The 13,211-nt window shown below is 43.0% G+C and overlaps 1 protein-coding gene across 1 annotated transcript in view; it reads right to left on the bottom strand.

The window, feature by feature from the left end:
- Nucleotides 1-12,949, bottom strand: part of LOC126419721 (homeobox protein Hox-D9-like) — a 161,960-nt gene extending 149,011 nt beyond the window's left edge. Inside the window, exon 1 of the mRNA XM_050086901.1 lies at nucleotides 12,909-12,949. Coding sequence (XP_049942858.1) covers nucleotides 12,909-12,949 — 41 coding nt within the window. The remainder of the gene's footprint in view (nucleotides 1-12,908) is intronic.
- Between the last annotated feature and the right edge of the window lie 262 nt (nucleotides 12,950-13,211).

The following is a 13,211-nucleotide window of genomic DNA, read 5'->3' as shown; positions in this document are numbered from 1 at the left end:
ATTCAACATTCCGAGATTCCGATGTGTGTTTATACGGAATACGTTACCGAGGACTATGTGGAAATCAGGAGAATGCGGAATTGTGAATTTGGATGTAGTAGGAGGACCTGTAACTCTCTGGGTAGCATATGTTATAAGAAGAAATACTAATAGCGTCTATTTCGACTCATTCGGCGACCTGCAACCCCAGAAGAATTAAATTACAATGATACTCCACAGACAGAAGACTTGTGTTCAACAATTTTCGACGCTACCAAGACTATGATACATTCCCGTGTGGCCATCTGTGCATCATGTTCGTTCTGACTTTCACGAATGATATACAAGGCGGGGTATTAAGCACCCACTCACCACTCGGTGTTTAGATGCAATGTCGTACACTCTGACATTAAAAGAATGATGGTCTGTACTACGTGCGAATTACTTCCCACCAGTTGATTTAAGCGTTAGAGATTGGAGCATCGCGCTGTTTGGACTGGAGACACACAATACCATCCCAAATATCAGAGGCTAACAATAAGCTGTATCTGGAAATTAATGGTAAAGAAGAAATTGTAGAAATTGAACCTCGTGCATACGATATTGAGGATTTGAACCAAGTTTTTAAACAGTCTGGAAAAGGAATTGAGCTCCGTGAAAACATCAGTACATTTAAATCTGAAATAAGGATGATGAATGCTTCGATAGACATTAAGCAGAAAGGTTCAATAGGCTGGGTTTCACGAAGGGACAGGTTTTGAGGACGGATCCCAATAAATTTTACAAATCTTATCAGACAGTGGATATTCTCCCTGTCACTGCAATCCGCGTTGAGTGTAACACTGCAACGAACTCATATCTCAACGATAGATTGGTTCATTCAATTTACGGATTCCTTTCATCAATTGGAACAGGGTATAATATTGTTGAGACTCCTACCACCGCTATATACCTTCCAGTGACAGTTCAGACATTGGAATATCTGGAGCCCTCTGTTGTGCATCAGAATATACAACTTGTTGACTTTCGTGGTGAGGATATCATTCTACGACTACATCTACGACAAGATGGGCGTAAAGTATAAAACACAGCGCACGCAGCGCACAGCATAGCACTTCGCAGCGAACCGCAAGGTGATAACACGTGCGAACTACAAGTTTCTTAAATCAGTAAGCTTGAAACCTCGCAATGACGTCGTCGCTCAGTATATCTCACCCAGTGGAATATGATGAGTGAATCATACGTCAGTAATACTTCTCGCATAAACCTTACGCTTCAACGACATTTAACGAGAATTGTCATTGCAGAGTTATTGTACACTGTTGTAATGGGTAGAGTTAGAGCAGCATAGTAAATGTCCGGAGGAGGGTGGCTCGGGTGATACTCGGCGGTCAACTGCTGCATGATATACGCTTTTGCACGACAGAGTTCATCCCATTCCACTCCCGTAAACTGCACTTTAATACTTTCAGCTGCATACTCGATCTCTATCACAATACGCCACTCTCTGTCTCTGGCCGTTTCTATACCAATATGTAAACTTTTTGAACCACTAGCGGTTAAATTGTGAACTGAAGAGAAGAGTAGTGGTGCACAGGACTTAACTGGTATCTTCTCATCCACTACATCCTCACTCTGTCCTTGCAGTATCACCGGAATATTCTGCGATGGCGCGGATGATGGAGGCCAGTACCGACCTGCATCATGCTGATTAGGACCCCCGGTGAACTTCGGCGAGTCAGGGGCTGGCTGGGTGTCTTCAACCGACAGTAACAGCTGATTGTCCTGCTCCATCAAGCTGATCAGGATCCCAGGATGCTGCCGCTGCTAAGGTTCCCGACGAGCTGGGACATGTCTGTGTTGGAGACCAAGACAGGCTGGAGGATGTCGCATACGCTGATGAGCAAGGGAAGAAGATCAGTTACAAGCGATGGTAGAAGTACAAAGACCTTCACACGGCAGTAAACACAGACATCAAGCAGGCGTTACTTACTCCTCAGTGGCTTCTTCGTATTCCGTTGCTGCTGCGGCTGGACGGTCCTGGACGATCTCGACTGGCGCTTCTTCTGAGTGACTGACCGCAACTGAGGCTGCAGAGCCGATGGGCCTTCCTTATATCCCCGTTGTGTGATCGGATGCTGCGTTCTTATTGGCTACTACCTATTTCAAGCGCCTCTGGCGATTTTATTGTGTTAGGGGGGCTAGACTTGGGCTTTCCACCCGGCAGGACCAGGCTTCCAGTCCCGAAAAGCACACCGCCATTTTTAATTTCCTGTCAATTCCCGAGTGGAGGGTGGGTTGAGATGTCGTCACAGCTTTTGGACAAATAAATTCCCAACAAAATTCGAAATTCCCGCGAAAATTCGAAATTCCCGCCAATAGGGTAGGTTTGGGGAGGGGGGATGGTGGTGGGATAGAGGGAGGAGGGATCTGGGGCACACGAGCAGGTGAGAAAACACATGTCATCTGGGGGTGATGGTGGGCGTGGTCGGATGCGATGGTGGGCGGTGATAGGGGTGATTAATTGATCAATTTAATTCATTTGCATATCAATTTGATATCATAAATGGAGTTGTAACTCCAACACCCTACTGCTGCTGTCAATCAACTGAAACTGGTTGTCACCCAGTTTGGAATTTCACATTTTGCTGGAATAAATACTATTAAAAACTTCAACAAATAATACTGATCGATGCATCTCGGTCACCCAACGTCAGGTTTTACAAAGCAGATGGTACACCTGACAGCAAAAAAAGTGGGTCACTGCCGAATACAACCAACATAACGTAGCTGTGTTGCAGGTCCTCTAAACACCAAAGCCCCGCGGGGTACAGTCGTTTGACTACACACAATGGGTACCACAAGAGACTACTAGAGACCAAAGGTCTTTATGGCAGTCAGTCTAAACCTCGACTAATATCTTCATACAAAACACATTAGAAAACACGTTCTTAGCGATGAGACACCCCATAACACTAGTGAACTAACCTTATCTACAACAAGTGACATTCCAAAAGTTCTGAGAAAACGGATTATTTTAAATATATCGTGCAGTAATCCTTAGTCAAAATGAAATACTTGAGACAGTATATGAAGTTCAAAAGCTATACAGAAATTGGGAAAAAATTTTTCGCTCTCAAACATGGTTTCCATCCACGTGCTGAAAGTCGCTCAACGGCGAGTGGCTGTGGAAACTGGATATTGGACGAACCAGTAAAAAAACGCGATTAACGGCAACAAGCACTCTACAGAAATCACAACATTAACAGCGAATCACCAGTAATATCATTGTTCTCGTAACACATCAACAGCTACGTTTACACAAATTTGACATGACCAACGTCGTCGTTCTGGACTTGGATTCAAACCCAACACCTATAGCCATTGCTAACTAAGCTAAGCTTTGTTTGTGGCTTATTGAGACCCGATCACTAGGCATAGAGAGACGTGAAGTATAGACGTTTGCACTAGTATCAGTTAACAATTCAGATCCTGAAAATAAATGACGAAAATGTTTGTACTGAATTGGGAATCCTGTCATAACAGTTACCCTCCTGGGAACTACCCCCAACGACTTTTAATATTGTGTCATTCACAAGGAACAAGGTATGCTCATGTTTAAAATTGAAATGCCATGATGTAAAGCTTGTGACAGGGATGCGAACCCAGCACCTAATCTGATTGTTAACGAAGTACGTAAAATAAGAATTTAATATCAAATGTTTTCACCAACAGCGAGATGTTGAAACTTTAAATGACGATAGAATTGTTTTTACCTGACTGGGAATCGAACCCAGCATCTAGCGCCGTCGTTTTCTAGCCAGGAACAGACGATAAATAGCTATTGTTGGTTCACCAGCAGCGAGATTTGCACATGTTTAGCTAGACATCAGGCAACGAAAGGTTCTGTGCTGAATGGAATTCAAACACCGCACACGTGGTCATGAAGACGCATTAACCATCAAATTCTTTTCCAATAATAGCTAGGAGTGGCATGTTTGTACTTTCAATGATATGATGGAAAATACTCTGCTGTCTAGAAGTTGGATCCACAACATATCGCAGGCCGGAGTGGCCCAGCGGTTCTAGACGCTACAGTCCGGAACCGCGCGACCGCTACGTTCGCAGGTTCGAATCCTGCCTGGGGCATGGATGTATGTTTGTCCTTAGGTTAGTTACGTTTAAGTAGTTCTAAGTTCAGGGGACTGATGACCTCAGGTGTTAAGTCCCATAGTGCTCAGAGTCATTTGAACCACAACATATCGTCGTTGGTGATCACAACGAACACAACGTCAAACACAAATCCGTTTTCGCCAGCAGGATGGAGAGGAATGTTTGAACTTGAAAAGATGTAAGGAAACGTTTGATCGTGTAATGTTGTGATAAAAAGCTCATCATGTGGCTGTGAGTTGAAACGAACACGTTACAGCTGACAACGCACGAAGAGACGTTGAAAATGAAACTATTTTTCACTAGTAGTTCGGACTGCACATGCTAGGGCTTGAAACGAAATAATGAATATTTTGTGCTAATCAGAATTCGAAACTAGATAGACGTCTTTCAAGGAGGTCTAGAAGAGTTCGCAATCTTGGGGAACACAGTGAAATCGAATTCGAACCTAGTCCAGCACCACCATTTTCAACGTCTCAGTTTCAAATAAAGTAAGAGCCTTGTGAACTTACACGGCCATTGGTTCATTAAATGAAATACGTTTTCCAGTTTACGATGGCTTGCTGGTGACGTAGTCTCTGCCTTCCGGGGTTTCTCCAAGTGTCACTGCTCAGACGTATGCCGCTCTGCCCCAGTCGGCAGCGAAGGGATGTTATCTTTACTGCAGATATTGAACTACGGAGCTTACTGGCGATCTGCACTTGGCGTAACTAGGGGTGAAGGAGAGTTACTTGTGTGTGTTGAAAATCTACGCCTGACGTGAGATGTGAAACTACACGTTTTACACATCAGTACGAGATTAATCCATCAGACCACAGAACCCCCTGCCAAGCACATAATTATGAATTGCAGAGTATTCATTTAGATGTAGATGCAGATGTCAAGGGACGGGTAACAGGAAGGAGGGCGGGATCTGGAAATGGATAGAAGTGCACAATATAAGCGTGAAATTCTTGCAAAGTATTGCTTACTTAGATGTGTGCCACAGTTCGTTGTATCTTAGGACCAAGAGATAAGGAAGGACTGTTTTCAGAACTAAGAATGGGTTATAGGGAAAGGGAGATCAAAGAATACGGTTTCATAGGTGTTGAGAGAGTCAAGACAGCAGCAGTTAAAAGAGAAAATGTAGCGTCTATGGAAACCTCTAGATTTGTTTACAAAGTTTTGGATGGATAGAATAGAAGGGCACTTGCGGCGATAGTGTCAGAGAGAGAGAGTGAGAGGAGAATAGAGGAGATATTAACAACGAGTAAACATAATATGAAAGCGTTTGGGTATTGTGTGGAGGACGGAGGTTGTATTCATGGATGGAGGGGAAGAGAGAGATGTATTTGAACCAACAAAAACTACTGTGACAGAGTCCATCTACGCTGATTAGTTTGTAAGTATCTAGACAGGGTATAAATTAAATCAAAAAAGAATATTTAACAAACTGTATATTCAAAAGAAACCCACTTCAATTAAAAGGCAACTCAAAGGAAAACTAACCCATATTGTATCTTTTCTGTTGCCACGCGATCTTCCACTAGCTCCCAATGTGGAAAAATGACGAAAAAGAAGACATAACAAAACATTTTAAGGACTCTAATATTTTATCCAGAATCCTTCATTATTTTGTACTTCTATCATGCGTCTTGGCATAGAATGTATAAACCGTCAGATGTAACAGCCTGAAGAAGGAACTTCCTCCCAGGCTTCCAGGACGCAGGATCAAACGGAGCGGCAGAGGCAGATGCATGCGGCGCAGCCGTGCTGGCTCGTCCCAGGCTGTTGCCCACCAACGCCACCGCCAGCTCGCTCACTTCCGTCTCTCCTCGACCAGCCTGGCTGCCCCGTAGCTCGCGAGCCGCGGCTAGTACAGACCCGGGCCACAAGGCCACGATCACCTCTTGAAGGATCAAAAGTTACACGTAGCCTACCCAAGTCTGTAGTATAAACTAACGCAGCCACAGCTATTATGCTATAACAAGTGCACGCACACCTACAGTTGATGATTCATTCAGATATTTGACGAACAATACGTTCAAAAATGCATTCATTTTAAACATAGCTACCACAAAATATTTCACCCAGCTAGCAATAGCATAACGAAGGAAACTATTGTTTCTTGTAAGCGCTCTGCATTAGATGTAGCCTTAAGAAAACGTGTATTCAACCACGACAACTAAGCGGGATGTAAAAGTAAACAGGTTTGGCGGCAGATTCTCCAAATAATAGTATTTACGTAGTATATAATACACGTTTTGTGCACTTATAACATATACTCAGCGTCTCTGAAACAATACGTGCTGCACGACGGAAAATACTTTCTGCTGAGGCACTTCATTTACATCTCAATGATACACGACTACTAGAGAACATTGCTCTTTACGGCAGTCAATCCACTTGTAAATTAACACCATGATATCGCAGATATTAGGCAACACGTTACTAGGGATGAGAAAGCCTTCAGGTTTGCAACTAAACATGCTACTCCTAGCTACTGCTTAATAAGAATTTGATTATTAACGTGTCTTCATAACCATGTGTGCATAGACGTTTTGGTCGCCTTATTTCTAGTTAAACGTAGCACATCTCGCTAATGGTGGACCAACATTGGATATTTCTCGTCTGTTCCTGGTTAGACAACGACGGCGGTAGGCGCCGGTTTCGAATCCCAGTCAGGCAATAAAACTTCAGTCGTCATTTAAGCTTCCAACCTCACTACTGGTGACAAACAGTGATATCTACATTCTGATTTTACGTACTTATTCAACAATCCGATTAAGTGCTGGGTTCGCATCCTTGTCATCAGCATTACATGATGGCATTTCAATTTTAAACATCTGCATCCTTTGTTCCTTGACAATGCAACAATATACAACGTCTTTCAAGGTTAATTACCAAGAAGATAATTGTCATGTTAGGGTTCCTGGTTTCGTATAAACATTATCGTCATTTAGGTTCAAGTTGAGAATTGATAACTGATACTGGTGCAAACGTCAATATTTGACGTCTCTTTCTGCCTAGTGATCGAGTCTCGATAAGGCACAAAACTTTACTTGGTTGACAATGGCTTTACATTCTGGGTTTGCATCCGGATCCAGAACGAAGACGTTGGTCATGTCATTTAAAGTACAACTTTGTGTACAAGTAACTGTTGATGAGTAATGTGAACAACGATATTACTTGTGATTCGCTGTTAATGTTGGGATTTTCGTAGAGTGCTTGCCGCCGTTAATCACGTTTTCTTTTAACTGCTCAGTATTACATAAAGTTGATGCGAAAGCACTCCCCATTGAACGTTGAACGACGTTCAGCATGCGCTGGGTAAACCTTTTAGATAGCAAAGAACTTGTTTCCAATTGCCATACAACTTTATAAATCCATCTATTGTCTCAAATATTTAATTGTGCCTAAGGCTTACTGAACGATTTATGTGACAAAATTAGTTGTCCCATAACGTTTGAAATGTCCGTTATTGTAATTACGTCTGGTTTACAAACTTTAAAGACTATCTTATCTCTTCTGTACTATCGTGGTGTTACTTTACATCTGGATGGACTGTCATAAAGACCAGTGTTCTCTAGCAGTCTCTAGAGGTACCCATTGTGTATCTTACAACGACTGTACTGTGGAGGGTTGTGACGATGTGCAACACAGATAAGCTATGTTGGTTGCATACATTGAGGTGCAGCCTACACATTGGAATTCAGATGTGACCCACTTTTTTTGCTGTCGAGTGTACATTCTCAATTAGGAATGTTGACTATGATGCTCCACATACACACCACACTCTCGACTTGAAGAGCATGTCCTTCGTTACAAAGAAAAAAGACCGACAACGGGAACTCAAACAACCCCATGGCCTTCTGCAATCCGTGCAGGTCAGAGCTCATCACCTTCACTGTACGAGTACTGCCAAGCGGGAGATTTTGAAAGTGATATGATCTTCAAACAGATTTTAGGTCCATATCGATTCCTTATCAGATCTCCATACACTGAGTCGCCTACACAACGCATGCAAATCTGTACCAGGAAGTGTGAAATACATACAGGGTGGCCCAGAAATTAAGCGACATGGTACGAAGGGTTGTACAGAGGGATGTCTAGAGGAACAAATCCATGCTAGGAACCCGTGGAAACGTCATACAACGCCGCTACAGGGAGTGAAAGTTAAATACGTCAGCGCCTGTCGCTAGCCCACCCCTTAGGCAGCAAACGTGGCTTTGTACGCCGCTGGACCGTAGGCGGAATGTCTCGCAGTGTTGTTTGTTGTTCTGTGATCGCGACTGATTGCCACGATCGCCAGTGGAGAAGATATACCTAATCGCTGCGTAGACAAGCTTTGTCTCCTACGAGTAAGATGCTCCATTGCCTTGGTGGATGACGATATCGGACACAGCTTTCCATTTACAGTTCATTTTTCGCCTGTGTACCGAAGTACACTGGAGATTTTAGAGCATTCCAGGAGAAAAATAAAATATGGATGAAAATCCGTGTCAAAAACCGTCATCCTACGAGGCAACGGACCATCGCATTCATAGAAGAGTTAGCTGCATCTTCTCCACTGGCAATCAGTCGCCATCTCTGATTAACAAACAATATTGCCAAGCGTTCCACCTACGACCTGTCAATGTACCAAGTCACATTTTCTTCCAGAGGGATGGTCTGTTGGCAGGTGGTGGCGCCTACGACTCGTCTGACGTTTCTAGACAAGGGTTCCTATGAGCGATTTGTTCAAGTCACCCTGTGAAACCCCTCGGAGTTTATAGCAACAACGAAGACGGGTTACCCCCGTTGCTGCTGTCCAAAGAAAATATGCATATACAAGCGAACTTCGACCGAGCTGTGCCGCCATCTGCTTGCGTTTTCATCTTGGTTCCGCTCTCATGGCCGTCTGTTTGTACTTCGAGTCAGGTCTTACATTCAATAAGGTAACAAGTCCAGTGAACTCCAGAGAAACCTACATCGATACGATAGTGATCTATGGGGACACGCACAGCAGACACGCAGCAGAGGCACGACGGCTTTAATCACAACGTTTTCCAACGGGACGTCTACATTCTGCGCATGCTTTTAAACGTGCAGAGATACGTTTAGGAATCGATGGAGCTTTCCAGGTACAACGTGTCGTGGAAAGATATCCGAAGTAGCCCAGAATGTTATTGAGTCTTTTGGAACACATCCCACGCAAGGGAAGCATGTTGTTGTTGTGGTCTTCAGTCCTGAGACTGGTTTGATGCAGCTCTCCATGCTACTCTATCTTGTGCAAGCTTCTTCATCTCCCAGTACCTACTGCAACCTACATCCTTCTGAATCTACTTAGTGTATTCATCTCTTGGTCTCCCTCTACGATTTTTACCCTCCACGCTGCCCTCCAATGCTAAATTTGTGATCCCTTGATGCCTCAAAACCTGTCCTACCAACCGATTCCTTCTTCTAGTCAAGTTGTGCCACAAAATTCTCTTCTCCCCAATCCTATTCAATACGTCCTCATTAGTTACGTGATCTACCCACCTTATCTTCAGAATTCTTCTGTAGCACCACATTTCGAAAGCTTCTATTCTCTTCTTGTCCAAACTGGTTATCGTCCATGTTTCACTTCCATACATGGCTACACTCCATACAAATACTTTCAGAAACGACTTCCTGACACTTAAATCTATACTCTGTTAACAAATTTCTCTTCTTCAGAAACGATTTCCTTGCCATTGCCAATCTACATTTTATATCCTCTCTACTTCGACCATCGTGAGTTATTTTACTTCCTAAATAGCAAAACTCCTTTACTACTTTTTCTCATTTCCTAATCTAATACCCTCAGCATCACCCGATTTAATTTGACTACATTCCATTATCCTCATTTTGCTTTTGTTGATGTTCATCTTATACCCTCCTTTCAAGACACTGTCCATTCCGTTCAACTGCTCTTCCAAGTCCTTTGCTGTCTCTGACAGAATTACAATGTTATCGGCGAACCTCAAAGTTTTTACTTCTTCTCCATGAATTTTAATACCTACTCCGAATTTTTCTTTTGTTTCCTTTACTACTTGCTCAATATACCGATTGAATAACATCGGGGAGAGGTTACAACCCTGTCTCACTCCTTTCCCAACCACTGCTTCCCTTTCATGCCCCTCAACTCTTATAACTGCCATCTGGTTTCTGTACAAATTGTAAATAGCATTTCGCTCCGTGTATTTTACTCCTGCCATCTTCAGAATTTGAAAGAGAGTATTCCAGTTAACGTTGTCAAAAGCTTTCTCTAAGTCTACAAATGCTAGAAACGTAGGTTTGCCTTTCCTTAATCTTTTTTCTAAGATAAGTCGTAAGGTTAGTATTGCCTCACGTGTTCCGACATTTCTACGGAATCCAAACTGATCTTCCCCGAGGTCCGCTTCTACCAGTTTTTCCATTCGTCTGTAAAGAATTCGCGTTAGTATTTTGCAGCTGTGGCTTATTAAACTGATAGTTCGGTAATTTTCACATCTGTCAACACCTGCTTGCTTTGGGATTGGAATTATTATATTCTTCTTGAAGTCTGAGGGTATTTCGCCTGTTTCATACATCTTGCTCACCAGATGGTAGAGTTTTGTCATGACTGGTTCTCCCAAGGCCATCAGTAGTTCTAATGGAATGTTGTCTACTCCCGGGGCCTTGTTTCGACTCAGGTCTTTCAGTGCTCTGTCAAACTCTTCACGCAGTATCTTATCTCCCATTTCATCTTCATCTACATCCTCTTCCATTTCCATAATATTGTCCTCAAGTGCATCGCCCTTGTATAAACCCTCTATATACTCCTTCCACCTTTCTGGCTTCCCTTCTTTGCTTAGAACGGGGTTTCCATCTGAGCTCTTGATATTCATACAAGTGGTTCTCTTCTCTCCAAAGGTCTCTTTAATTTTCCTGTAGGCAGTATCTATCTTACCCCTAGTGAGACAAGCCTCTACATCCTTACATTTGTCCTCTAGCTATCCCTGCTTAGCTATTTTGCACTTCCTGTCGATCTCATTTTTTAGACGTTTGTGTTCCTTTTTGCCTGCTTCATTTACTGCATTTTTATATTTTCTCCTTTCATCAATTAAATTCAATATTTCTTCTGTTACCCAAGGATTTCTACCAGCCCTCGTCTTTTTACCTACTTGATCGTCTGCTGCCTTCACTACTTCATCCCTCAGAGCTACCCATTCTTCGTCTACTGTATTTCTTTCCCCCATTCTTGTCAATTGTTCCCTTATTCTCATCCTGAAACACTCTACAACCTCTGGTTTTTTCAGTTTATCCAGGTCCCATCTCCTTAAATTCCCACCTTTTTGCCGTTTCTTCAGTTTCAATCTGCATTTCATAACCAGTAGATTGTGGTCAGAATCCACATCTGCCCCTGGAAATGTCTTACAATTTAAAACCTGGTTCCTGAATCTCTGTCTTACCATTATATAATCTATCTGATACCTTTTAGTATCTCCAGGATTCTTCCAGGTATACAACCTTCTTTTATAATTCTTGAACCAAGTGTTAGAAGGGAAGCATAACTTCAACGAAAGTAACGCGCACAAGTAATGTAGTATAAACGAAAGTGCATTTAGATTGCAGTATTAATTTTGCTTATAATAATAATAATAATATAATAATAATAATAATATGGCCATTGTTATTAATATCACGGAAATCTTTGGATCTCGCCCAGTGATACCTGTTTCTCATCGTAATTAGGACAAAGAAGAGTCGCAGAATACCTCGGCATATTGAGGTCTTCGGGCAAAAGATTGTTGAGGAACGAAAATAGCATCCCTTTAAGCTGCACATACACTAACAAGTACATGGAGACGATTTTCAAGATCAGGTATCGATCTCCAGACGTCTCGTAAATAAAGTAGCAGTAAATCCGGATTTCATCAGGCACATTTTCTGGGGAGATGAATGCTATTTTGCCATTTACGTCTCTGTCAACAGACACACTCCACATTACTGAGCTCCTGAAAATCCTCACTTATTAGGACCACATCACATGCAAGCGCATGGGGGTGCTAACGTATGGTATGGCATTCTAGACCACATCACTGCTCCAGTTTATTTGGCTCCCAGACCAACTGGTCGGCTTATTTGCAATTCCTACAGAATGAGCTGAATCTTGGACCTCCTAGAAGACATCCCACTTCAGCTAGCTGTGAGGCACTGGTTTCAGTGCGATGCTGTCACGTGTTTTTCTCAGCCTGCACATGGGCCCCAGCCCCATCACTCCCCATCTCCGTCACCCCTCTCACCCCTCTCACCCCCTCCTGCCACACCTACCCTATCGGTGAGAATTTAAATTTTGGGGGAAATTTCGAATTTTGGTGGGAGTTTCTTTGTCCCAGGGCTATGCTGACTTCCCACCCCACTCCCACTTGTGAATTCACAGCAAATTAAAATTGGTGCTGCCCTTTTCGGGACTCAATTCGACGACTGTGTCGACTCAGTACTGCGTCACTAAACGTCTCATTGCCTCACCACCCAGCAGCTGACACTGCAAAGACAATCACTAAGCCCTGACGATGACAAAATACACAATTTAGTCAAGTTAATTAATCTGACATTGTCAAAATCACTGTGTGGAGAAATTTCGAGATGTATGAAGAGAATGTCTCCACAGTTTGACAGACCCATTACCCATCACAGGCACCTCTCTTTGAGTGTTCCGTCGTCTGTGTCCACAGCTGGCTGGCGCCTACGGCACCGCGGACCGCATGTGAGAAGCACACACTACATCTGGTTACTTTCTAGAGGGAAAGGCTTACCTCCCGCCAACAATCGCCTTTTCAGAGGAGCTGAGGATCATGTTGCGTATTACCATAGTGCACTCTAGTGATGGCGCCTGACGGCACATCCTCAAGGTGTAACGGTGTCAGTCACGTAGAATTAACTACAAGAAGCCACTGACACTAAAATTATTGAAAAATCTTAGTTAATTTCTGACTGCAATAATTTTGTTGTTAACACTTCTTTGACACACAAGGGTGCAGTATATCCCAAGCCTACTTTTCTTTAATATCAAACAACTTTTCGCTAATTTGGGGTATGTAAACCTGAGAAGATCGGGT

The sequence above is a fragment of the Schistocerca serialis genome, chromosome 9 (genome assembly GCF_023864345.2).
Source record: "Schistocerca serialis cubense isolate TAMUIC-IGC-003099 chromosome 9, iqSchSeri2.2, whole genome shotgun sequence".
NCBI classification, from domain to species: domain Eukaryota; kingdom Metazoa; phylum Arthropoda; class Insecta; order Orthoptera; family Acrididae; genus Schistocerca; species Schistocerca serialis.
Note: the sequence above shows the minus strand (reverse complement) of the source record. Positions and strands in the feature narration are given on the sequence as shown.